Source organism: Hippopotamus amphibius, chromosome 7 (assembly GCF_030028045.1).
Source record: "Hippopotamus amphibius kiboko isolate mHipAmp2 chromosome 7, mHipAmp2.hap2, whole genome shotgun sequence".
NCBI lineage: Eukaryota > Metazoa > Chordata > Mammalia > Artiodactyla > Hippopotamidae > Hippopotamus > Hippopotamus amphibius.
Window position 1 is genome coordinate 123,129,087 of NC_080192.1, and position 27,792 is coordinate 123,156,878.

The window sequence follows — 27,792 nt, forward strand, 5'->3', positions numbered from 1 at the left end:
TAATTGGCATAAAATTAAGTGGTAGTGACCTTGTACCTATGTGTAGTAAACATCTAATCGCAGGCTGTCTTTGGCATGTGTCTTAAACCTTTATACATCCTTTACCTCCTACTTTTGTATCATGCTGTCATTCCCACATGTGCTCCCCTCTGCCCCCGCCCCCCCCACTTTGGCCCCTAGGGAACTATTTCTTCCACTGCTCGTACATCTAAAAATTAAAAGTATTAAGCACAAAAAATCATCAAATTAAAAAACTAAATAAAAACTATAAGACTTTCTCAATAAAATAAATGAAACTGGTAAATTTTTTCTGCATTAGGCAAGAAGGAAAAGTGTTAATATTGCTATACTGAGGTCACCTGGAAAAACAGAACATTTATGGTAATAAAATTTTCAAAAACTATGCAAGGGAGTGAATTCTACCTATCCTTTACGGACAAATGTTAAACTTTTTGTTCTTCGTAAGTGTCTATTACAGCAACAGACAGGCAAAAGAATTTTTTTTTTTTTTTTTCAGGCAAAAGAATTTTATCTTGGAAGTCTTTATTGAAGTGATTACTAAGGTAGCTTTTGAATAACTTCTCTGAGATAAAGTAAATAAACTACTTAATATTACTGAGGCAAACAAAGTTAAACAGAACCAATATTTAAATCAACCACTTCTCTCTTTTTGTTCAAATTATTATAAAGAATTTCAACTGAACAAGAAAAAAATGCAAAATTTCCTCATTATGGCATCCTGAAATGTTCTAATTCTGTTCAAATTTTAAGCGATAGATGATATTAGCTAATGGCCTAAGTATTTAAAGAAACCATATGAGTGCTTTTGCTTTGCTTTTTGCCCTTTTTGGAAAACCAGATGTTATGTTTTCAAATTATTTTCCTGAACCTTCTTTACTGTGGACCATTTGTAATTGTGTAATACAGGAACACATGTTTATGTTTCAGAATTAGTTACATGTTTACTATTTTTGATGTTAAATAACTTTACAGGTAGTATATATTATACATTTCTATTAGTCGTAATAAATAAATTTCATTTTATTGAATACATTAAAAAAAAGATAATGGCCTAAGTAGAAAATTACATTTAACATTATGGGTACAGTTAAGGTATGTTTTCAAAATGGTATAAAACCAGTGTACAAAACATGTTATTATAGATTTAGAAAAAAATTAATTTCTGAAAAAGTCCTCATAATTAATTATCTAAATATTGTCTGTTGGAAAAAAGACAAAAGTTGGAAAGTGCTGAATGTAAAAATTAACTCTATTCAGTTATTGCAAATTGTGAATCTTGAGAGGACTTATTAGGAGAGGTGGTGGACAGTAAAATATAGAATCACAAGTAAAAGAATATTAAGATATTATCATCTTTAGGAAGTTCTTAATGCAATTTTTACAGTAAATATTTAACAACTTTTAAAAGACAGACTAAATCATAATAAATCATTCCTAGTTGCCACCTTGCCATGTCAACAGCTGAATCTTGCCAGGAAAGATGAACATAATAAACTAGAAGTATATACATTTATTTCTTGACTAGTGCTAGGGTTTACACTAATACCAACCCCATCAGTGTACTGTAATTATCAGTCACCAAACTAATCCTCACCCATAAGAGAAAGTAATTTTTTTATTAAGGTATAAATATAACAGAGAAAGTCTGAAACATGTCTTAGAGTCTATTATTTCAAATATTAAAATTCAGAAGCTACCTTTCAGAAATATATATGTGTGTGCACTGATATACACATGCATATAAAATTATATCTCATATGTTATTATATGTAACAGCAAAAACTTCTAATTACAGAGCTAACAGGCATAAACGGCATTCCCATAGTGTTGTTTCTCCTCTAAGCAGTCATTCTTACTGAAGCCTTTGGGTGCACAGACAGTTTGGTAATAGGGTTGTACTGCAGTGTTGATTCTACCTAGCCTTTACTCCTCAGCAGACCACCCGAAAGGGTGCATGCTATAGAAGGCAACCGAACTAATACATCTCCAATACACTCCTTCATCTAAGGGTTACCTGAGTTATCCTTTATTAAAATACAAGTGCCCCCTTGAAAGGCTAACAGGTCATTTCCTTCTTTACATAAATTGTAATAATCCATACTTAGGAAAGTATTCTGAAATAAGAAGTCTATCTTGAAGAAAAAGGACAAAGTCCTGGAACAGCAGGACAGACCTAGTTATAAGCCGCTTCACTAGACACAGGGCCAAAAGAGGACACTGGTTATCTTAGTGAGCAGGGAAGTAAAAAATAAAAAGGAAGACAAGCACGTTAAGTTAAAAAGCAGCTTACTCTTTGTAAAACTCTTAAGGTGAGGATGAGAACCAAAATACCATTTTAAATTGTAGCCACATTTAAAACAAAAGCTAGGCTAGTTTGGCTTCTGTTAACTTTTGTTTCTCCCAATTAAGCACAGATAGCCGGGGGAAGGAGAGTAAGACAGTCAATGGACATCGTCCCACTTCTTCTTTCTAATTTTGTTAGTTTATATTTGCAAAATGTCATTACTTTTAGAGGACCTGAAGATATATCCTATTAACAGAGTTTCCCAAAGTGTGAGAAAACATTAGTGGTAATTACACACGGTATTAGTTAACTGAATCGAAGAGTGAGAAAACTAGTCTCCTTCCAACAAAAAGAAAGGTCTCAGTAAGCCTTTGGTAATTCCTTAGCATTTGCGAAATCTTCCTTCTTAAAACAGAAAATGAGTCTGGAGTCAGACACTAACTTTTCAAAATTTAGTTTAATCACTTTAATACTTCTATTTATGATACTGGTTCTTCTGATATGTTAGTAATTTGAAGTTTCCTCTTTAAATAGACTGTTTGGTTTAAAAAAAAAAAGTTACCTGATCTAAAGAAAGATTTTAACAAAAGCACAGGTGGTATAAGATTTGAAATTTCTTTCTCATAAATGCTGAGGCTCTTCACTCTGACAAACAGTTTCTACCAAGAAAAATTTCCTTCTGTTTTCAACCATGAAAATGGTTTGGTTTATTTGATCAGATTAATAAAAAAAAAAAAAAAACCATTATTACATGATACTTTTTTTAGATTTAGAGAAATTCTAAAATAATATAGACAAAAGGCTCCAGAAAAATTAAATCTAAAGCCTACTTATTGTCATATAAGTTTTCCTCTATACAACTTCAGCTGGATGACAGCTTTAAGGAAATAAGAAGAATTGTATGAACATGAATGTTGTCTCACCCTGTCAATCCTAAACCTTAATATAATAGATTTTAGAACCTCTGCTAATGATTCTGAGCCTCTCAAGCCAACAGAAGATTGTTTTCTGTCTTCAATAAAATAACCTAGTAGGATTAGTACTGGAAAATGTCTGCGCAGGATTACAGACTTCAGACTCTTGTATGTTAACAAAGGAAACCATGCTCTGAGAACCATTTATCCTATAGCACTTGCAATTCATTTGAAGGAAATTCCTAGGGAAAAATTTGCAGTCACTGATATTAACACATAGGCAGAATAATGTAGTTAATAAGTAATTTAAAGCCTGAGTTATATTATTGCTATTTTAAAGTCAAACGTCTGAAACACAGAAAGTATTTCTACCTAGGAACTAACTTTCTTTTAAGTCCATACTATTAAAGCAAGAATGCTAACAGACTCAAATCCTCAGTCCCCAGAATGGCAGGAGGGAGAGAACACAAAAAGTTCAACTGCCAAGATAGAAAGGATGAAAATCTCTTCCACGGTAATTTAGTCTTGTTCTAACTCCCACCCCAACCATTCAGCTACACTACAAGACAAGTCTTTTTCATAATGCAAATCTGATTAGATCTCTGCTGAAATCCTTTCAATGGCTCATCACATTTAAGCGTAGGTAACTATGAATTTCCTCAAGCCCCTGCTTTCCTCTCTAGCCTAATTTCCCACCCTTATTTCCCACCCAAAGGACACCCAGGCACACCAAACTTCTTTATTCTCTACATTTCCTTGAATATGTGATGCTTTCTTTCACTGTTAGCTTTCTTCACACAGCCTGGTACACCAAGCCTCTGCTCCTCTTTAGCCGTTTCCTACGTATTCTTTGGGCTTCCAAATCTGGGTTGACCGTCCAGTAATGTCTTAAACTTCCAATACGCCATGTACTGTGTTATTTAAACTGTCTAGTTATTGTTTCCCCCATATCTGTCAGTCCCCTTAGAAAAAGACCTAATTTTCTTGTTATGCTCTCATGAACTTTTGATAAACATCTAAGTGAACAAATCAGTTATGCTCTTGTGACTAGGCCAGATCTCACCTGAGTATAATCTCAAGTTTCTAAAACACAAATTAGATAGAAGTAAGGTAAATGATCTGCCTTTTCAGCTTCTTAATGATATTTTCCTCTTATAGAAGGTTTCAAGCTTGCAGCTGAGAGTCAGCTAACCTATAAAATCTCCATCATTCTTTGAATTTTGAGATCAAAATTAGCTGGGTTTAAGCACTGTCCTCAAGATCGGAGAATCTTAACTAGGTTATTCCAACCAGTAAAAGTAAACTCCCTCTTTAGACTTGGGCAAAACATTTAAATTTCTTTCATCCACAAAAAATAAAAATTGTAAGTACAACATATACAGAAGAAATAATTCCAATGTAGATCATTACATGTAACCACAGTTACCATCTAGAGGCCTGCAAATTACATAGAGAATCTATTTTTTCTTTATGTGAGATCACCAAATTGTGCTATATTAAAATTTCATTTGGAGGCAAAAAACTTGCATGCCTTTTTGTGTATGCTTAGCTTTTAGGGGAAAAAAAGAGTAACAAATGAGAAATAACAAGAGAAAAAAAAACAAGGCAGTACAAAGAGATATATAAACATAATTAGTAAATTAGTACTTGCTCTGTCTCACTTTAAAAAAATAAAAAGAAAAACCTATACTAAATATATGTGCTTTATTTAGCCCTTACATTTTTTCCCCTGAGCTCCCAGGCACACGTGTAGCTAGGACTTCCCAGGGAATCACCCACAGGCACAGCACGCCCCACCCCACCCCCATTTCTTTCTGAGAGAAAAAGAGACAAAAATACTGTAAAAATGTTCTGAGTTGGGGTACACCTACACATAATTTTTAAAGTCATAACTCCAAAGCATGATGAAGCACTAAAACATATCCTAAAAGTGATATGTAAACAGAACATATTTGCCTTGATCATCCTCTACTCAGACTATCCTGGGTTTTTTGGTCCCCCACCACCCCTAAATACAGTTGGGGATGGGGTAGGCAGGTAGAGCGGAAGCTTTGCATCTTGAAACAGTATTAAAAATGAATTTAGCCTAACTTTTGTGGGTATAAACTTTATAGGAAATTGGACTATACTGTTCACCTTTATTAGAGTTCTATTCTGACGAAAATATGAAACAACATGCATTTAAGTTCTGACAGGCTGGAAAAAAGTGGATTTTCCCCTCTCCCTGTGAAGTGTAAAGTGTATTCTCAAGGGGCCAAAGCTTGAAAGGAAAGTAGGGATGTTACAACATGTGGATGTTTGCTGTCTCCTTTTTCTAACAGAGGTTGTATTCTTTCTCTCTCTCCACACCCCCCCATATATATAAAATAACAGATATCATGAGGAATCTTGACAAAGAAGCATATTAAACCCTAATACAAAACTCTCTGTTAGGGTTTCTTTGTCAGTAAAATAGCTTTTAAAAATAGTTAACTGCACAGGGTCTGTAAAGATAAAATAAAAAATGAATGGTCTCTGTGAACAGGCATTATTATCTTCACATGCATGTTTTGCTGGTACAGAATTTAAAAGTTTGTAGTGCTATTTTTTTCTTGTTGAAAGATTTTTAAAGAATATTTTTTTTCTAGGTAACCCAGCAGAAAAATAAAGAGCTCCTGTTAAATGAAACTCATTTATCCTCTATCTGCAATTAAATTTTTGTAGTGAATCATTAATTAATACACTTCATGCAGAAGTTTACCATTTAAAAAATTATACTGCATGTTATGTAAACAGGATATACATTAAGAAAAGCAGCAAAAAAAGGCACTCTAGGTGTACAAATTCCATTCACGTAGCTCAATGAGAAAATCAGACCTTTAGCCTGATGATACCACACTATTTTGGTATAATTATGTTAGCTGCCTAGGCTACCAGTTAGAAATATGTTTGCCATAAAGAAGGATGGGACCAAAGATTATTTTCTTTTCTACAACAGAAGAAAATCTTATAGTATCACAGAAAATTCATATACCTTTACATTTTCCCTCCCTGGTAAAACAGTATGAACCTACAGGTTTTTATATCACTACCAACTGGCTCTTCTTTAATCTCTTCTCTAATTTATGATTCTTAATGCCCAGAAGTAAGCCACTAGTTTTTAAAATGATAATCACAGTACAATAAAGCTAACAGAGTCAGAATAATGAGAAGTTGATTTCTTCTGAAAAATGAAGGCTGACAAAAACTATTCCTCCAATGACCAATTCTCTGCCATCATTTGATGTATACTGTGTTTCTCAAATTTTAGATAATCAAAAAATTAAGTGAGAATAGGTAGGACAAATATATCGAAAAGATGGTAAAGACTAACCGATTCAAAAGACCACTAACAAAGGAATGAGCTTCCTCTAGCCTAATTCTGAATGTTTATGCAAATGTCAGAATTTAGGCCATTTTTAAGTAAAACTGACAACCACTAAACAGATTCAGCTAAGAGAATGGAAAAGGTTACCAGGAAAAGGTTATTTAAAAAGTGTTTAATAAGAGAACTCACCATCTGATTTCTAGCTAGGTATAAACTTAATCAAAGATTCATTTAAAAATTCAATTTTCCACGAAGATAAAATACTAACTTTATTATAACTCCAACAAATAAATACCGAATCCTCTACCTTCTAAAAAACATTATAGCATGAACTATAACATAAGTATCAAAATGAAACAGCAGTAATCCATAAAGCCAACAGTTCTAATTCTGTGAATCTGCTCTGCAGAGATTTCTACAAGTCTGAAAAGATGTGTCAGAGATTATTACAAATTAGAAATAACCCAAATGTCCAATAGATGGTTAATGTCCACTAATAAACGTCCACTAATACATCATCTATAAAATACAGCATCTATAAGCAAAGATATTAAGAACAATACACACAATATGTATTTACTGAGAGTGAAGGTGTCTTTCATCTCAATACTGAGTAAAACTAGCATCTATCTGTATAATAGGTACAATGTGATAGCATTTAAGAAAAACTCTGTATCAATAGTTATAAGATTGCATAGGGAGATGTCTGATAAGCCACTGTGAATAAACGTTTCTGAGTGTAGGATTTGGTGAATACTTTTCCTTTGTAGTTTTATTTATTGCTTGTGCATATGTCTGTTTAATTAGCATATATCATTTTAAAAAACGAACAAAGCTATTTTTAAAAAGATTACAAAAGCCAAGGTCAAAAGAAATGAACAAAGTATAGTACCTTAAACGGTTGGTGTAGGTATCAACACAGGTCTTCATTTTGGCTAATAATGTACCAACAGAAGTTTGACACTCTGACTGTTCTTCCTCCTCCTCACCATTCTCTGCAGAAAGAGGCAACAGTAGGGGCACCATGCACGTGCAAGAAGCAATGGCCCGGAGCAATTCTAGCAGGGCTCGATAGAGTGGAACATGTCTTGCCATGTCGAGAACTGTAAGAAGGAAGAGGGGAAAAGCATAAAATGAGCACACGTACAATATAAAAGTAATTCCACAGCAATGCAGCTTCTATTTGGAGCTTAAGATGTCTATGAAGCACCAACGTGCAAAGCATAAGAGGCACTCCTAGGGAACAAAAACAATGAATATGGCACAGAGTTGGGGAGATAACAATAAATGTAATTAAGTAACTATTTAGTTATATCACATATAAAAATTATTAAACAGTCCAGATAATACATTATGGCGGTAAACACATTTATTAGTATGACATGGAAATATTGGGTTGGCCAAAAAGTTCATCTGGGTTTTTAACTAAGATGTTACTTTTTGGCCAACCCAATATATTTTTAAAATTAAATTGAAAGGAAGCTACTGTATCTTAGGTAAAACAGAATGATACGACCACAGTTCATCAAAAGCATAATTCAACAAATCCACTTGTTAGGAAAAAAAAAGTTGACAACGCTTTTAGTTATTAGCTACAAGTCAAATGAAATTTTTTCTTAAAACTACATGCATCTAACAGTGGATACCATACTCTAAGAACATGTATTGCTTCTACAGCTTTATAAGTTGTTTTCCTAGGTTTTGTGGCTTTCTCCTAAGTGGAATTTACGTTGTGAATCATGTGAAATAAGGGCCTAACAACTTTTTTCCAATACCAGTTAGTGAATAAAGTTATTCCACAAATGTTTGTTATTTATTATGCTAGTTATTCCTTAATTATTTACTGAAAACCCAGTGGTGGACAGGCTGGGAACACAGCACTGAAGAAAACAACCAAAACTCCTCACCTTCACGGAGCTTCCATTCAACGCAGAGAAGAACGAGTGAGGAAAAATTTTTTCAGACACTACTAAGTACTCTGAATGCTAAAGAGAAGATTGAAACAGGGAAGGAGAATTGGGGGAGTACGTGCTGGAGGAAGAAACTGTCTCACTGCCCACAGAGCTATACTGAGATTAGAGTATGGGGGGGATGAGCCAGGAATTTTGGACTTGGATTGGCAAGTGATTTAAAGGGATAAAGGGCTTAATAAAATTAGTTCTAATGATGTAAACTCAGATGGTGAGTCTGTTCAGAGTTATGGAGAAGTAGGCCTTTGTTTCACACTTTCCAATAATGATGCAGAGGACAGGGGTAAAAAAGTATGACTGCCCATTCTTTCCTCGCTTATTTGAAATTTTACTCTCCATCTTTATCACACATAAAATTTGCATAAATACTTGGTTATGTTTAAAGCTTCTTTTCCAACTTATAATCTAATGTTATGACTTACTATAATTTTATAGTATAACATAGTGCACTACAGTTTTCAGGAAATCCAAGTTATAATGCAAAGTTACTAATCAATAGGCATAAAACACAACACTGATATTTGTGAAGATACGGAAAAGCTAGATGTACACAAAAATAGGTGGATATGCAAAGTGACAACCAATTTGACATTATCTTACATGCCATTTTCTGTGACTCAGCAATATCACTTCTTACTATAAGCAAGGCTGATCAATATAATAGGGCTTTTAATACTGAGAGCTGGAAGCACCTAGGGGCAGTGAAAGGGTAAATACACAATAGCATGTCCAAACAATTCTATCCTATGTAGCATTTAAAAAGAATACAGCAGATTTATCTCCTACATCTATATTTGAGTGAATTAAGTTGCAAAAAACACATGAAGATGACATTTATGAAACACAGACTCAAATATTCTTTCTTCTTATTTATTTATTAAAAATATTTATTTATTTGGCTGCGCCACATCTTAGTTGCAGCATGTGGGATCTTTAGTTGTGGCATGCGAACTCTTAGTTGCAGCATGTGGGATCTAGTTCCCTGACCAGGGATCGAACCCGGGCCCCCTGCATTAGGAGCACGGAATATTAACCACTAGACCATCAGGGAAGTCACTCAAATATTAATTCTTTTTCATGGCTGAGCAAGCAACCATGTAGGAATAGTTGAGAAAAAAAATGAATTTCTAAATATTACTTTTACACACGAGTAACATCTCAAACCAATTGCCCTGACAAATAGTAAAACATTATTGATAAGGCTATAGTTCCTTTTGACCATTTCTCTCCTTCTCCACCTGTATCACTTTGGAACACATACACCTAATTCTCTTTCTAGATGATGACACTTCTGTATGTGCATTATCCTTTGGAGAAAGCACTGTATGTATGAAATGTACAATTTAAGTGGGCAAATTGTATGGTAAGTGAATTACCTCTCAATAAAGTTGTTATTAATATTTTTTAAGTTAAGTATTTATTCATATATCATTTGCTCCTTTTCCTTTTGGATGTTTATTTTCTTCAATAGCTTAATAACATTATTTTGTATATGAGGCAAAGAACACAATAAGCTTTACAAATAGTTCCTCCAATATGTTGCTTTGATTTTCAAATATAGGCAAACATAGATGTAAATGTATACTCATACAGCCCCTTCCAACTTGGGACCAGCAAAAGAATGAAGTCTTGGAAAAACTCTCCCTCTTCCACTGAAGTTTTGAATGGTTTCCATTTCTATATTTAAGTATTTGAAACATTAGGATTTTTACTGTCATAACTGTAGCCAGTCATCCAAAGATTTCCATTTGTACTGCTTTATAAACTTATTTAACAAAGTACTACACACAGTGCTTTATTTTTCTCAATCCTCTTCCATGTGACATACAATGAGAAATAGAGTACAAAAATCATCCTAATAAAAGCCCGAGCAAGTTATTTTGTGGATACTGACCAACTGATTCTAAAATTTATATGGAAAGGCAGAATACCCAGAAAAGCCCACACAATAATGAAGAAAAAGAACAAAGTTGGAGGACTGATATGACCAGAGTTCAAAATTTACTATAAAGCTACAATAATCAAGATAATGTAGCACTGGCGAAAGAACAGACAAATAGACCAATGGAACAAAAATAGTAACAAAAACCTGTACATGAAGGCTTACAGCAGCTTTATTCATGACTGTCAAAAACTGAAAGCCATCAAGATGTTCTTCAAAAGGTGACTGGATAAACAAACTGTTGTATATCCATACAGAGGAATATTATTACGCAATTAAAAGAAATGAGCTATACCAAACCAAGAAAAGACATGGAGGAAACTTAAATGCATATTGCTTAGTAAAAGGAGCCAATCTGAAAAGGTTATATACTGTATGATTCCAACTATATGACATTCTGGAAAAGGAAAAACTAGGGAACCAGGAAAAAGATCAGTGGTCACTAAAGGTTTCACTGGGGGAAGAAAGAAGGTGGGATGAATAGAGCACAAGAAATTTCTTACAGCAATGAAACTGTTCTGTACGATATTGTAATGGTGAAATGCATAACACGAGGCATTTGTGAAAACCCACAGAACTGGGAGTTCCCTGGTGGCGCAGTGGTTAAGAATCTGCCTGCCAAGGCAGGAGACACAGGGTCGATCCCTGGGTCTGGGAAAATCTCACATGTCTCGGAGCAACTAAGCCCGTGCGCCACAACTACTGAAGCCCATGCGCCTCTTAGAGCCCGTGCTCTGCAACAAGAGAAGCCACCACAAAGAGAAGCCTGTGCTCCGCAACAAAGAGTAACCCCCACTCGCCGCAACTAGAGAAAAGCCTGCACACAGCAATGAACATCCAATGCAGTAAATAAATAAATTTAAAATTTAAAAAACCCCATATAACTTTATGACACAAAGAGTGAACCCTAATGTAAATTACTGACTTTAGTTAAAAATAATATGTCACTGGACTTCCTCAGTGGCGCAGTGGTTAAGAATCCACCTGCCAATGCAGGGGACATGGGTTCAATCCCTCCTCCAGGAAGATCCCACATGCCACGGAGCAACTAAGCCCGTGTGCCACAACTATTGAGCCAATGTGCTGCAACTACTGAAGCCTGTGTGCCTACAGCCTGTGCTCCACAACAAGAGAAGCCACCACAATGAGGAGCCCATGCACCACAATGGAGAGTAGCCCCTGCTCGCCGCATCTAGAGAAAGCCTGTGTGCAGCAACGAAGACCCAACACAGCCAATACATTAATTAAAAAAAATTAATGTCACTATTAGTCCATCAACTGTACAATGTACCACACTAATACAAGATGTGAGGAACAGGATACTATGAGTGGCAGGTGGGGTGGTAATATGTACTATCTGCTCAATTTTCTGTAAACCCAAAACTGCCTTTAAAATATTAGTCTACTGATTAATTTTTTAAAATATCAGTCTATTAATAAAAAAAATAACCACAAAATTATGGTATTTTACATAAAATTATATAAGAATATAAGTAATCCAAGACAGGTTGATTTCTTAAAAGCAATTAAATGGTTATGAAGTTATCAGGAACAATAAGAAAAACCACCAAATGAGAAGCTACCTCTCCATTATACAATAAAGCTATGGATAGCCTACCAGGCTAAAATTCAATACAGAAGAGAGGGGGTGAAAAGAACCTGACAAAAAAATGAATGGTTGATAGTTTTTAAAAACCTTCAAAATCTGGAAACAAATGGGCATAGAGGAAAATAAGACAGTTCTAAGCGAAATGAAACATGATACTTTCTTTTATGCTACTGGTGTTTTTTATTCAATTGAGTTAGCAATGGGAAGATTCCAACTGGGAATCTTAAATTATGGAAAAAGAAGATATTCTCTTCATATCAAGGAGGGATGGAAGCAAAAGCTGTGGAGGCAAGGTAACAGGCAGTGGACAATGAAATTGAAAACAGTAAAAACAGGGTGAGACATAAAATTATGGGTCTGATTTACAAAGAACTTTAAATTTCAGGACCATGTCATTTCTTATGACACACATTTTAAACTTAAAATATGAAGTTTTTGTATATCTGCATTTTTCTTGACAGCAGTCAGTTACATAAACAAGTGCTTGTTTTAATGCCAAATTCCACCCAGATATTAATGCATCCGGCAATCTGTTTTTATGTCAGGAACGTGGAAAACGGTTATTCATATCTGATTTTACATTATTCATGTTTTCTTTTAAAGACTTCTGAATATCCCCAGAGAGGGGAATCTGGAAAACTAAGGGAGAGCTAATTTTTGCTCTCTTTTTAAGATATGCACTTTTAAACTAACATGCATGGGTGGTCAGCAAACAAAAGGAGTCAGTAAATGTAACAAACTCTTAATGAAACACAAACGAGTACAAAATACACCAAATGTTTCAATTCTGAATTCCTTAATCCTATATTTTGCCATGCAGAGCTTCATCAGAAAACCCTTAGGTGTCTTTTCACATGGCCAACTTCATCATTGCTACAGGATTAAATGTGACCAGGCTGACAAAGGAGAGCAGAGAAGAACGCTGTTATGCAACGCCATGTCTGCAAGGGTGGCTTGCAGCAACTTCTCCACTCCAAGTGCCAAGTGCATGCTCAGCGTTACTGCTTACCACCAAGCAAGTACAGTCATTATCCTTCAGATCCTCAGACATACCTGTTTGCTGAATTAAGCAATGCCTGAAAAATACAACTACAGATACAGCTGTGTGACATCATAATTATTTCAGTAAGAGAAATTTTCTAATTAGTAAAAAGTACTAGGCAAAAGAATAAAATTCTCATTTTCTGTATTTGAAACAACATTTCAGTGGGTGAAAGGATATTTAAATGGCTGAAAAGAAACAGAATAAAGGTTGATGAGACAAGAAATTTATAAGAAATAAAAAGATTAGTCATTTTTTCAAGGAAAACATGATTCAGCTTGTATAGAAGCTAAAAATAATTCTAAGAAAAAATGGAAAACATCTATTGCTTGGCTTATTACTGGCAGAAGCTGTCAATTCTTACCAAACAGTTATAATGAAATTTACCACAGATTACTAATGGAGAAGACCCACCCCTTCTGGAGAACTGAAAACATATGCCATCCTCAGTAAAGAAGTTTGTCCAGGTTTTTTGTTTATTTCTTCTTCTCTGAGTGTAAACAGAAGTTCTCCATGAAGAGAAAAGGTTCATTCACCACCACTGTGGACTAAAGCAGGACAACTAGGAATACTTTATTCCTGATGCAATGTAGGGTAAGGAACACTTCTCTTAATTATTTTAAAACTCGAACATTTATAGAAAATATTTTATAATACCTATAAATGGAGTATAACCTTTAAAAATTTTGAATCACTATTTTGTATGCCTGTGATTTATATAATATTATAGATCAACTATATAATAAACTCAGACATGTAGTAGCTTCATTATTTTAGGCTAAAATATGTGGTGATTATACATATCAGGCATAAACTGCAATTTGCATTAAATATGTCAGTTTAGTTAAATATAGATAAAAGACTTTAAAAATGTATTTACAACTACTAAATATACAGCCAGAATATATAAATGGCAGAATCTACTGTGTACCTTTTCATCATATTTTCTATTATTTTATTCAGCTGTTAAAATGCTAATAGATTATTTGAAGTTTTACACTAAAATGCATTTATTTTCTATCACTTTCCACCACCTTCAACAGAGTAAAATAAAACTGCAGACTGAAAAATTATGCGACAAAATGATTTCCTATTTCTCTATACAGTTCAAAGATACCTTTCCTAGGGATTTGTTTCACCAGTCAACTTTCTTTTTCTCTGCACCAAGAGATCTTCTGGGAAAATGGGGACTCCTGTCATCACTACAGCAGCAGATGTTAAGAAGCAAGAAGAGAAAGAAGAAAACAAAGAATCTGTCTTGACCACGTTAGGCATTATTGGGATAGTACGTCACCTCTTGGTAATAGTTTTTATGTATGTCTATATCACACTCTGACAGTCTCTGTCAGGGGGTTGCATTCAGGACAAAACCCAGCTCTAACAAAAATGATTTCTAAGAATAACCTTTAAAAGGGTATTTCCAGAAGATTATGACAAACATTCCAGGGCAAGTGCCTGGCTCTAAGGGTAGCATCCAGGGTAAGTGCCTTACTCTAGGCACAGCAATGATTATGTGGATGATAAAAATTTATTTCTGTATGCCAGAAAACATTCAAGATCCAGTAATAGAAATAAGACACAAAAGCAAAAATGCAACAGACATTTTTCTAAAAGTACATATTGAATATATATCATTTTCATTCAAATTGCTTTTAAATTTATGTTAGTTTAAGCTTCTAATAATCTATCTAATATAGGAAAGGAAAATTTTTTCAGCATGGGAAAGAAAACTAACAAAATATACAGAAAAATAAAGTTTTATTCAGTACCAATAAATGCTGAATATTCTCAAAAGCATTGTCTTCCTTTGGATTTACACTTAATATCTCAAAAGAAATGCATGCTTTATAATAATTTTTTGTTAGTTAAGCAATTGTAACAATAAGATTACATAGAAAAAGCATCTTGCTTTTTTCTGATGTTTTTCAGCACGTGTTGACTTTATTTCTCCAATCAATTTCAGTAATACAAAATAAGAGGCTCACCTGAAGTATAAAAACTTCAGCTCAATATTTGTTTATGGAATGTTCATTTCAGTGGACTCAAAAACTAATGCAAAAATTTAAAAATATATTCTTCAAGTATTTAATTTTCAGTTAAATAATTTATCCATCCTTACTTTGCCTAAGCTGAAATATAAAATCGTCTGTTTCATAGAAATATCACATGGAAGCAAAGCAATCAGAGATCCTTAAATTATTTCTCTGTAAATTAAAAATCCTTTCAAGTAACTGACTAAAACTTAATCCATAACTGTTTGCAATCAATATCCCTACAGATAACACGGCTGGTGTGCATATCTTAAAAGATAATCATGCAGCAAATATGTCTCTCCTGGTAAACTGCCGCACTCAAAAGGCAGCTCACGGACTTCCTGGTGGCGCAGTAGTGAAGAGTCCGCCTGCCAATGCAGGGGACACGGGTTGGATCCCTGGTCTGGGAAGATCCCACACGCCACAGAGAAACTAAGCCCATGCACCACAACTGCTGAGCCCGTGCGCCACAGCTACTGAAGCCCGTGCGCCACAGCTACTGAAGCCCATGCGCCTAGAGCCTGTGCTCCGCAACCAGAGAAGCCACTGCAGTGAGAAACCTGCACACCGCAATGAAGAGGAGCCCCCGCTCGCCACAACTAGAGAAAGCCTGTATGCAGCAACAAAAACCCAACTCAGCCATAAATAAATAAATAAATAAATAAATAAATAAATAAATAAATAATCTTTAAAAAATTCTTTAAAAAAAAATGTTCAATTTTTAAAAGTACCAATCCAATAATTTGACTTTTATACTTATAATCTATCCTAACTCTATATTTTCTTCTCCAGCAGATCAACAGTTGTAGAAATTATACTTGAACAACATACAGTTTAAAAAAAACCAGCTGAAATAAACACTGAGTACAGTAAAGTGAGAATTTTTTCACCTAGAATCTTAAATTCTCACCAAAATGTAACTCAACAAACAAACCAAAAACTCTTCCTTGATAGTATACATTTAAAAACAAAACATGGCTTAAGCAATAAAGATCTTTGCAAATGAAATTACTGAAAGGATATCTTAAGTGAGCACATATGAATATTTGTACATTAATAAAACAGTTGGAAGCTCTTTTACTACAGAGCTAAGAATTTAACATGTAGTTAATAATTCTATCACATTACAGTGCTGCAAGGAAAACATCAATGAGTTTTACACAAACATTCTGATAAAAATAACTTCTGTATGTAATGATTCATACACAATATTTCATCTCCTTTTCAATTTTTCCATTGTTTACTTTCTTCAATTTATACTCCTCAATCAAGCCTTAGCCAACAAATTGTTTGGGGAGTTCACGTCAACCCCAGAATATGTTAAACTTTGGTTCAAGTTGGCAGTTAAGCCAGCCACTAGGCCAAAATGATGAAATAAATGGAAACCTTATCAAAAAGCAAAGATTTCTGGCAGAATATCAAAGTATGAATGTTTATCACAGAAGTCAAGGCCAACTTGCTTTACCTAGAAGGAAGGGTATCCTACTAGGGGTGTGATACAAACACACAATCTTTTATAGTTTCTCATGTAGGCCTAATTCAGTGACTGTTTTAGCCAATTCTCTTCTTATGCTTTTAAAAAGTATTCCCCTGGTTGTCCAGTGGTTAGGGCTCAGGCACTTTCACTGCCGTGGCCCAGGTCAGAGAACTAAGATACTAAGATCCCACAAGTCACGCCTTGCAGCCAAAAAAGAAGTATTCCACTAATTTATCATATAAGCATCTAGTATGTGTAATATTTAACTATGTAATGGCAATATAACTGGCACAAATAAATTTCAAAACAAATATACTCTTAGACATAATTTAATTAATGGGAAACAAGATATACACATACATGCATGGCACAAGTCGTTTATATAAGAAATGAAAAGTTATAGGTGTTAAAGATATTTTACCCTTACAAATCGATACCAATCAAATCAACTGGAAACCCAGCTAAATTTTAATTTAAGCAACCTCTCCCCCCTTATAAAGTTTATCTATATAATTATTTTAAGAGACAGAGTAACTATATTCCATACCAAAGATATTTCAAAATAGGATGCCTTTGACAAATAGGAGAATTCTAGATAAAAGGAACTAATATTTGTTGATGAGCACTTACGTGTGTCAGACACTCTGAGTAACCACTAACACATTCAAAATTTTGGTACTCTGTACTCTTTTACCAAGAATGAAATGGCAGACAGTATCTTGTTTTTGCAAGTTACTCCAAAACAGTTTTGTTGAATCATATGCAGAAATAAAACACACTAAATACAGGCAAGTGTTTCAGATTTTATTTGTACCACTCAGATAGTTTTTAGGAAAACTGGCGCCATATTATAACACAATTTGGAATTAAAACCAAGTGAGATGCAACTTTACTTAGCAGAAGAATCCTGTAAAATCTTCACCCATTTCTGACAGACTCTTTATTAAAACAGTGCAAAGAAATGGCAATAAATATAATACAATATATAGCTCAAAAGTTTCAAATGAACTATTACCAAGAAAACCATAAATAAGGATATGATGTTAATAACTATGTTACGACAGCTCAATAATTTCTACTTACTTGTTTCTCAGTCAATGTGTATCAACAAAACAAGCAAGGTAACTATTTTCATAAATGATGATAAAATATCTTCTATTGATAAACCAGTACATTTTCATGTAACAGCACTAATATAATTTCTAAGCCCTCAAAGACCAACAGGCCCTCTTGAATTTGCGGCCCTGAGGCCTAAAAGATCGCTATGGTTCCAACTGTACGTTTACTCTGAAGTACCTTTTCAGAAATAACTTCTGGATTTAAAAAAAGTGTTCATATTTAAGACATCTGCCATAACAACAAAATTAACTTCATTATCTTATAAAATTAAAATTAAATACTGAATTTTTGAGGAATATAAGATACAATAACTTTTAACCCAAAATCCATTTTCCTGAGGAAAATCAGGAGGTATAACAAAGCTTGCAATAATAGGTTTTGTCTCAATATAGCTAGTTACAGAACTACCAAACCAATATTATGAAAACGAGGAAATTTTAATCCTAGTATATATACCATCACTTAGCTAAGACAAGCAGCCAAACTAGTAGACACTTTATAATGTTCCCAATTAAAAAAAGGTTCTGCGTTTGTTCTTATTTCTTCCTTCCTCTAACATATCATATTTATTCATTTCTCTCTTCCATACCGAAAAACTCCATTTATATCTTTTCTAAAATTTGGAAATATGTGAGTTTAGTAATGGCCATATTATAGGTAAACAGTTAAATGTGGGCAACTCAATAAATTTCTCTGAATTTCATTTGCTCCTTTCTAATCTGACACTGTGAAACAAGCACAAAGAAGGCAGAGATTTTAAAACACTTTGATAAAGGGTTTCTAGCATGCTCTACTATATTAATGGCAAGTAATTTAATGTGCTCAGTGGTGCCGTTTTCTGAAAACAGGAACATGTCATTTTCCAAAATGGGAAAGAGAAGATGAGGGTGAGGGACTCTAAAGTAACATTTTACCTGCTAATTCTCACATTCATACACTTTTACAATGTATTTCTAGCAATGAAATGAGATCTCCATCTAGTGGCCACTGGGGTAATTGAAGGCTTACTCAATAGCATGTACGCAGTTGACAGCAGCTTTCAAAATCACATGGCTATGACAAACGGAACTCAGAATGTTGGGAGAGAGAAATTAAAATGAACACATCCTTCATATGAAGATTTTCCTATTTACCTAAGAAACTTCATGAAAATAATTTCTTTCTTTAAAGATTCTTTAATCATTCCTTTAAAAAATGATACTAGAGATAAAATAGCCTAACACAGAAATATAAATCACTTACTTGTTTCAGTTACCTACCCTGAAGTTGTGGCTTCAAATCCACTGCTTTATAATTTTCCTAACAACTCTTCTATAGACTTAGCTTACTGAATTAAGCTCTTTGAAGGGAAAATCAGAAAAAATTATATTTAAAAAGTTACTCTGTTTGTTACATATAGTTAGTCAACAAGAGTTATGTTAATGAGCATCGAGTCTCACTCATTCACTACTTGTGTTGTGTCCACCTTTGTTCTGTGAAAAAAATGGCTCCTAAAAAGCAATTAAGTGGTCAAAGCAACACCTCAAAGGCTAAGAGGGAACGTAAAGTGCTATCTCTTGACAAGAAAATAAAAATCTTAGATCATTTGAGGAAAGTGGCATGTCGCCTGCCAAAGTGGACTATAAAGGTTGATAAGAATAAACTGAACATTCACACAATAAATCAGAAAGAAGTTGAAATTTGGGGAAGTGTTAGTGCTGCCCTTATAGAGGCAAAAATGGTTTCTCTGGTTTGTGATAAAGTGCCTGCAAAGACTGAGAAAGCATCAAGTGTGTGACTAGAGGACATGTCACAGAAACATATCCCTGTGGAAGGCAAAACAATGTGTGGAAGAGTACTTGGCCTCTATGAGCACTACTATGAGGGGGTTGAGGAGAATGAGAGGAAGTTAAGGCCAGTAAAGGAGAGCTGGCTAGCTATGTGAAGTGCTACAGCCTTAAGAACTTAGAGATCGCAGGAGAATCGGCATCAGCATTCCCAGAACAGCTCAAGAAACTCACAGAAAAGAAAGGCTAACTTCCACAGCAAGTCTTCAGTTGTGATCAAACAGGTTTGTTCAGGAAGAAGACGCCCAATCACACCTACATCCATAACAGTACCAAGCAGGCCCTGGGGCTCAAGGCTTGGAAAGATAGCGTTACTCTGGTACTGTGTGGCAACACAGCAGGTCACATGATCAAGCCAGGCCTCATCTATGAGGCAAACAATCCCTAGGCCCTTAAAAACAAAAACTGCCTGCCCATGTGTTGGCAATGTAATAAGAAGGCTTGAGTGATAGCCATCTTGTTGAGATGGTTCTACCAGTGCTTCATTCCTGAAGCGAAGATGTACCTCAAAGAGAAGGGGCTGCCAATCAAGGTCCTTCTCATAATTAACAATGCTCCCGGCCATCCCCCATGTCTCTGCTTTGCCAACGAGAACATGGAAGTGATGTTCCTGTCTCCTAACACTACCACACTACTACAGCCACTTGGTCAAGGCATCATCAAGTGCATTTAGGTGACTTACACACCGCTCACCTTGGGGAGAATTCCTGCTGCCTTGATACTAACCCTTACTGCAGCATCATGGATTTCTGGAAGAGCTTCACAACTGTAGAAGAAACTGTCCTTATTGCAGAGGCTGCAGGTGCCTTAAAGCCCAAGACAGTCAAGCCATATTGGAAGCCATTATGGAGTGGGGTAGTCAGTGATTCCCCATTACTGATACAGAAGTCAGGAATATCTTAAATGTTGCAAGTGAAGTTGGTGGAGAAGGCTTCAGTGACATGTGAGGAGGACAACAACAAGGGACACATAGAAGAACACAGAGAAACCTTTCCCAAAAAGGAACTCAACGATCTACTGAAATCCTTGACAGATGAGGATGATGCTGCTGCTGCTGCAGAAGATCTAGAAGAGGCAGATCGATCTGGACACTTGAAAAACCTGCAGCAGTTTTTCACAAGATAGACTTATTAAAAGATATGATCCTGAGTATATCCTTCAATGGAAAGAAGCCTCCGGGTCACCCAAGGGATAACAACACACGTACAACCGTTGCAAGATTTGTTTGATGAGGCAAAGAAAAGAAGAAAGAGCTTACGTTTCTAACTAAAGCATCTGCGACTGTAAAGCCTTGATCTTCAACACTTGACAGTCCTCAGCTCTCAACCTCCACAGATCAAGACATCACTGCTATTGGGCCTCCTTCAAAGTGTCAACACCTGCAATTAGAAGCTGGTTCTTCCAACACAGATGTCCTGTCAGCAGGTTCAAGTTAGCCTGATGTCTCACTGCTTACCTACGTGCTACACATCTTGTCGCTTTACCACTCTGGCCCTGTCGGCACCATACAGCAATCACCGTCATCATCATATGACAGTTAACAAGACAGAAGAACAAGGGTTTTGGTGAGTGTTAACACAATGTGTGTGAGAAAAAGAATAAATTTATATTTTCTCTATTTACAATTGTATTTTCTATAGGTACTTGTATTTTAAATATTCTGTGTTTTATTCTATGTATTTCCCTTTCATTAAATGAAAGCAGTCTCAGGGACTTCCCTGGTGGCGCAGTGGTTAAGAATCTGCCTGCTAACACAGGGGACATGGGTTCGATCCCTGGTCCAGGAAGATCCCACATGCTGTGGAGCAAGTAAGCCCTCAAGCCACAACTACTGAGCCCAAGTGCTGCAACTACTGAAGCCTGCACACCTAGAGACCATGCTCCGCAGCAAGAGAAGCCCGCACACTGCAACGAAGAGTAGCCCCCACTCACAACTAAAGAAAGCCCTCACAGAGCAATGAAGACCCAATGCTGCCAAAAATAGATAAGTAAGTTTTTAAAAATTAAAAATAAATAAATAAATGAAAGCAGTCTGTACATGCTGAAAGGAAGAAAATATTATGTTGTTGCTGGCATGTACCATATACTTAGGTCTATGATGAGTACCTCTGTACTGAACATGTAGACTTTTTTTCTTGTCATTATTCCCTAAACAATACAGCATAATAACTATTTATGTAGTATTTACACTGCATTAGATATTACGAGTAACCTAGAGTTGATTCTGAGTATAAAGGAGGACGTGCATAGGTTATATGCAAATACTATGCCATTTGATATAAGTGACTTGAGCACCTGTGGATTTTGGGTTTGGTGGCGGGTCCTGGAACCAATTTCCCAAAGGCTAACTATATTTCACCACAGCTCTCGAAAGAGCCTATTACATTAAGCTTGTGTTTTTGTATATCATCTGCTAGCAATGTAAGCAAACCATCTCTTGAATGTAACATCTCACACAAAATTATTAGCACTGCTCTCACACTTAAAGACCAACTTGCTGGATATGATATAAAATAGTCCATATTCTGTAAAAATGTCAATATTAGGAAAGACAAAGAAACGCTGGGAACTTCTCCAGATTAAAGGAGAACAAAGATATGACAATTAAATGAACAGATTCTGTATTGGGTGCTTTACCTTATCCCAACCCCCCAAATGGCCAAAAATAATATTCTACAGAGCACTGATAAAATTGGAAAATGGACTTTAATTTTATAAAATAATAATTTTACGAAGTTCTAAGAAGACTGTGACTAGATAATTTGTTCAGATTTTTAAAATGTCACTTTAAAAATTAACATTTCAACCAAAATTGATAATTTATATAAGTAGCATACTTACTAATATATTAAGATACATTTTCTTGAAATATATCTATAATTTGTATTTAGTATATTCTAAATGGGCATACTTAAACAATATACCTTGTTTCTCAAAAACAATGCATCAGAATATATCCCAAACTCCAAAAAATTTTCTGATAACTGAAAACATCATTTAAGAGGTGTTCTGCCAATTACCTCACCTAATTAACTAGGTTAATTATTTCATATTAATTTACCTTAACTTAAAATCTTATTTCAAAATAATTTTTGTAACCACATTTGAATATAAATTTATCAATTAAAATTATACCACTGGACACAGTACCAGATTCAAGCATATAAATCTAAACCTTGGGCAAAGAAATTTCTTTACTCTGGGAAAATAATCACAAAGGAAAGGCAAACATTAAATTTCTAAAATAGTTCCAAGATAGAATATCTGTCTCTGCAATTCCATATATTTACCAGAATCACGATTTATTAAAATACAGACTTAACAGAAAGTGCACCTACTCGAATATATTATTTTAAACAGTAAAAGTTAAGTAATACCAGATTTCCTTTTTGACTCTGAACCATAAAGATAAAAGCTCAGTGTTACACAAGGACTGAATTTCAGAACAAGACAAAATTTAAAATTTCTGAGAGGTCATGTAGTTTGAAAGTAAAAGGATTAATAATATTTTAACAATGTGGAAGGAGATAAAAAGAACTCTTATCTTACTCTGTTCAATTTCTCTAAACGATTTAATATTAAATTTCAGCACTGACCTGAAATACTTAAATGTTTACAGCTCCAAATATTGTACTTAATCAAAAAATATATCTTTGTGCATTTAACATCTATTTTTTCAAAAAGACAAATCTGATGTATCAAACAGGTCAATCTAAAAAAAATTTAAATAATATAACACCTCAATATTTTCATGGAGAAGTTGAAGGTAGGCTGGAAAATGGTGTATTTCGAAGCACAATATTCTTCTGAAAGTGGAGAATAGGGGCAGTAATCCCCTTTCAAATACAAGTACATTTTCCATTCATGTAACTGCATTTAAACTGCTACCAAGCATCAAAATAAGACTACTGAAGATTCATTCCCATTGCTTTCCTAACTTATTCTTCCTTAGTAATCTAATTAAATGTATGTCTATTTTCATGAGTAAATATGAATAAAAGCAGAGATAAGAAGCAGAGCAAATAGTTTAAATTTAAAAATGAATAAATAAAATCAAATGTGCTGGCTAAAAGGAGGAGATATTAACTGCTTGTTTTTCTTGAGTGTCTAAATAAAACATAAATTTTCTATTCTTATTTAGGAAAATAATACATTTCTTGGAAGATAATTCCACAACCAAAGAAATAATAAGCTAGTTTCAATCAATTATCAGTTGTATATAGGCAAAGTAAGTACCTATGGTACTTTTATTATTGAATTTGTAAAAACTAATACTCACTGTCAAGTACCTATGGACTTGAATAATTTATCTATCTGCCTTTCTTCAAATAACTACTATCTGAAATTACGTTTGAGAAAAACATTAAAAACACATAGAAATTCAATTAACCATATTCAGATCAGAATACTGCCATGAAGCTGCTAGCCTCTGCCCTATCACTTCTCAGTTGTAACTTATTAAAAGAAAAAGATATACTTTCACAGTTGGAAACAAAGGGATAATGGAAACTTTTATTCTATGTTATAGGACAGATGACTACACAGTAACAAATTAGGGGCCCCCCAAACAACTGAATATTTCTAGAATAACTTTTAAGAAATAAATCTATCAAACCCACACCTACATGTATTTGGGAAGAACAATTTCAAATATTCCAATTGAACCTTATTATTTAAACTGATAATGACAAAATAAGTTAACAAAAGTACTCATCCACTAAGATATTTTAGAGGACTAACAACAATGTGATTTACCTGAATCATTTCGTAGATAAGATGACATGGCTGGGATGAGGCAGGACTGACTGAGAAGCTCTAGAAGTACAGAAGGAAGGGCATTACTGTTCTGTCCTCTACTCTCGTGAGATGACTGAGCTTCTCCATTTACAGCACCACTTGCAGGATTTATGTAACTTGCGAGAACCTAAAAATAAAAATTGTCGGATTTAAGTTGGGTTTTAGCCTCACATAGTTTTGAAAGCCCATATTTTATGTTAGATATTCAGTCTGAATACCAAGAGTATATATTTTCAACTCAACCAATTTTTCTTTAGATCTTCAAAAGATGATGATTTACAGTGTATGACCAGATATATAGAAGCAATCCACCTAAGAACATGAACTTAAAAGCATAGTAGCAACCCTGAGATTATTTATTTTACTGACTAGATTCAACTTACAGTTTGAGGGTGATGGAATCTTAGTATTTTATACTAGAACAGGCTTATTCTATAACTTGACCAATGCTTAAAAAAAAACAAAAAAACAAAAAAATCAAACCAAAACAAAAAAACCCCAAACCTAATTTTAGTCAATTAGTTGATGCAGGAACAAAAGCTAATCTTTAAGAACCTATTCTTCTAATTTCTGTGGTATTAAAGACATTATAAACTAGTTCATCTTGCCCAATTCTAGAAAAGTCATAGAACAATGTGAGAAACAAAGATATTAAACAGATATTTTTTTTAAAGAGTCCAGATATAGCACTTTATATGAGAAGTTGACCAGAAGAAAGTAGATATGGTACACTCCAGTTACTGGATAGCTTCATCTTTGACACCTTCCTCTCAGTGAAGAAGCTGGCTGAGAGGGAAGAATTTAAGAGTCACAAGCAAGGAGGAACAATCTCTGTCTCGTATCTTTAAATGTACATACTGAGAGCAAGGAACACAAGGGGCTTTATAAAAGTAGCTGAGGATGAGTTGGCTAGTCAACAATACTTAAAAATCAATACAAATAAAGAAAATTTAACTATTATCACTGACAGTATCAACTTTGCAAATATACCTGCAGGAGACAGGTAACATGTTCCTCTTCCAGCCTCTGTTTAGTTAAGGCTTGTTCCACATCCCATCCAGAAGCTGTAGAGCCTGTTCCAAAGCCAGTCCCTTTGGCCCAATAGAGCTGCTGTTCTTCTGTTGATGCAGGGTTATGAGAGCTTGATACCTGTGGCTTATAACAAGAAAAAAAAATTATTACTATTTGGTTTTACTCATCCTCAAAAATACTAGTATAAATTTAAATAGTTTAGCTGCTATGGAAAACAGTTTGGTGATTCCTTAAAAAATTAAACCAAGAATTACAACGTGACCCAGCAATTCCACTCCTAGGTATATATTCAAAGAAATAAAAACTGACACTCAAACAAATACACTGATGTTTGTAGCCAGATCATTCACAATAGCCAAAAGGTGAGCGCCAAAAGGTGAGCACCAAAGCCCATCAATGGCTGAATGGATAAACAAACTGTGGTATGTACATACAATGGAATATTATTCAGCCATAAGAAATAAAGTACTGATACACGCTACATGGATGAACCTCAAAAAAATTATGCTAAGTTAAAAGAAAATAATACAGCCTCTGTGGAGAACAGTATGGAGGTTCCTTAAAAAACTAAAAATGGAACTACCATATGACCCAGTGATCCCACTACTGGGCATATACCAAGAGAAAACCATAATACAAAAAGAAACATGTACCGTAATGTTCACTGCAGCACTATTTATAACAGCCAGGACATGGAAGCAACCTAAATGTCCATCAACAGAGAAATGGATAAAGAAGATGTGGTACGTATATCCAACGGAACATTACTCAGCCATAAAAAGGAATAAAATTGGGTCATTTGTAGATATGTGGATGGACCTAGAGTCTGTCCTATAGAGTGAAGCATGTCAGAAAGAGAAGAACAAATATCATATCTTAATACATATATGTAGAATATAGAAAAATAGTACAGATGAACCTATTTCCAGGGCAGGAACAGACACAAAGACGCAGAAGATGGATGTGTGGACACAGAGGTAGGTAGGTGGGTGGGTGTGTGTGTGTGTGTGTGTGTGTGTGTGTGTGTGGAGTGGAGGGTGGGATGAATTGGGAGATTAGATTTGACATAAATACACTACCACGTGTAAAATAGCTAGTGGGAACCTGCTGTATAGCACAGCAAGCTCAGCTTGGTACTCTGTAGTGACCTAGATGGGCAGGATGGAGGGGGTTGGGAGGGAGGTCCAAGAGGGAGGGGATATATGTATACATACAGCTGATTCACTTCGCTGTACAGCAGAAACTAACACAACATTGTAAACAATTATACTCCAATTAAAAAAAAAAGACACAAAGGTAACATATTGTATGATTCCATTTATGTGAAATATCCAGAGTCGGTAAATACATAGAGACAGAATGCAAAGTGGTAGTTGTCAAGGGTTAGGGGAAGGGAAAAATGGGGAACAAGTGCTTATATTTAAAAATAAATAAATGAAATTCAAACAATATTTACCAGGAACAGATACTGTAAAGCATCTTAGAGCCTAAAGGATCAATGACTGAAAATTACACAGAGAAAACAGTGAAAGGAAGAGAGATGTGAGCCAGATCTTTTAGAATGAATCTATAATGATGTCATATGTTTTCAATCATAGCAAGCGAGATTGCTTCTATTTCTAGAAGGAGTAATTCTCAATTTCTTTCCTGTTCAGAATATGATGCGTAGAAAAATTTCTTTTGGGAATAGAGGACATATTAAAAATGTGTATGTTGCAGAGAGAAAAAAAGTGACTGAGAACCACAGGTTTATTAACATAACCTTAAACGTCGTAAATGTTAATTCTTATTATGATTACTGTTGACTGTAAAATTAATTCTGTAACAAGAATCCTCCTTCAAAGAATTTTCTTTAAATTAATATACTACGTACCCTCAAAATATTTGCATTTAAGTATTAACTTCAAGGGTAATTTGCAAGCATTTTAATAGAAATATTTTCTAAGGAAGAATATCATGTATGAACAATACTTTCATAAATTAATCTACAAGAGCTTTATGGATCTATGAGTGAAGAAGTCCATCTTTCACATTTTATAAAATAAACTGTTAAAACAAATCATGAGAATTTCATTACCATATATTTACCAGTGGAATAGTTAAGGTTATTGATAAAAACAGCTATTTATTTTTTAAAAATATTTCTAAATGTGAAGCATAACATATTTACAGAAAGAATACAAAACAAATATGCAAAGCTTAATGAACTGAAAACAACTTAACTATGCAGGTCAAGAATTAAACCACTGCATGTAAGAAACTGCCCTTCTTCCATCATACCCTCATTCTTCTACAAAGCTAATTATAATTCTGATTTTTCTACTCATGACTTTCTTCCTTTTCTTCATAATTTTACCACCTAAACATGAAACCTGTCACT

At 34.5% G+C, this 27,792-nt stretch overlaps 1 protein-coding gene across 10 annotated transcripts in view; it reads right to left on the reverse strand.

The window, feature by feature from the left end:
- The window catches only part of BIRC6 (baculoviral IAP repeat containing 6), a 230,619-nt gene that overhangs the window by 31,623 nt on the left and 171,204 nt on the right, over window positions 1-27,792 (reverse strand). For all 10 annotated transcript variants that reach the window (XR_009054583.1, XM_057740742.1, XM_057740738.1 and 7 more), the window contains 3 exons: window positions 25,371-25,535; window positions 24,339-24,507; window positions 7,458-7,668 (listed from right to left, as the gene is read on the reverse strand). Coding sequence is in view for 9 of the 10 variants with exons in the window: in XM_057740742.1 (XP_057596725.1) it covers window positions 7,458-7,668; window positions 24,339-24,507; window positions 25,371-25,535 (545 nt within the window). In the remaining variant the exon portion in view is untranslated. The remainder of the gene's footprint in view (window positions 1-7,457; window positions 7,669-24,338; window positions 24,508-25,370; window positions 25,536-27,792) is intronic.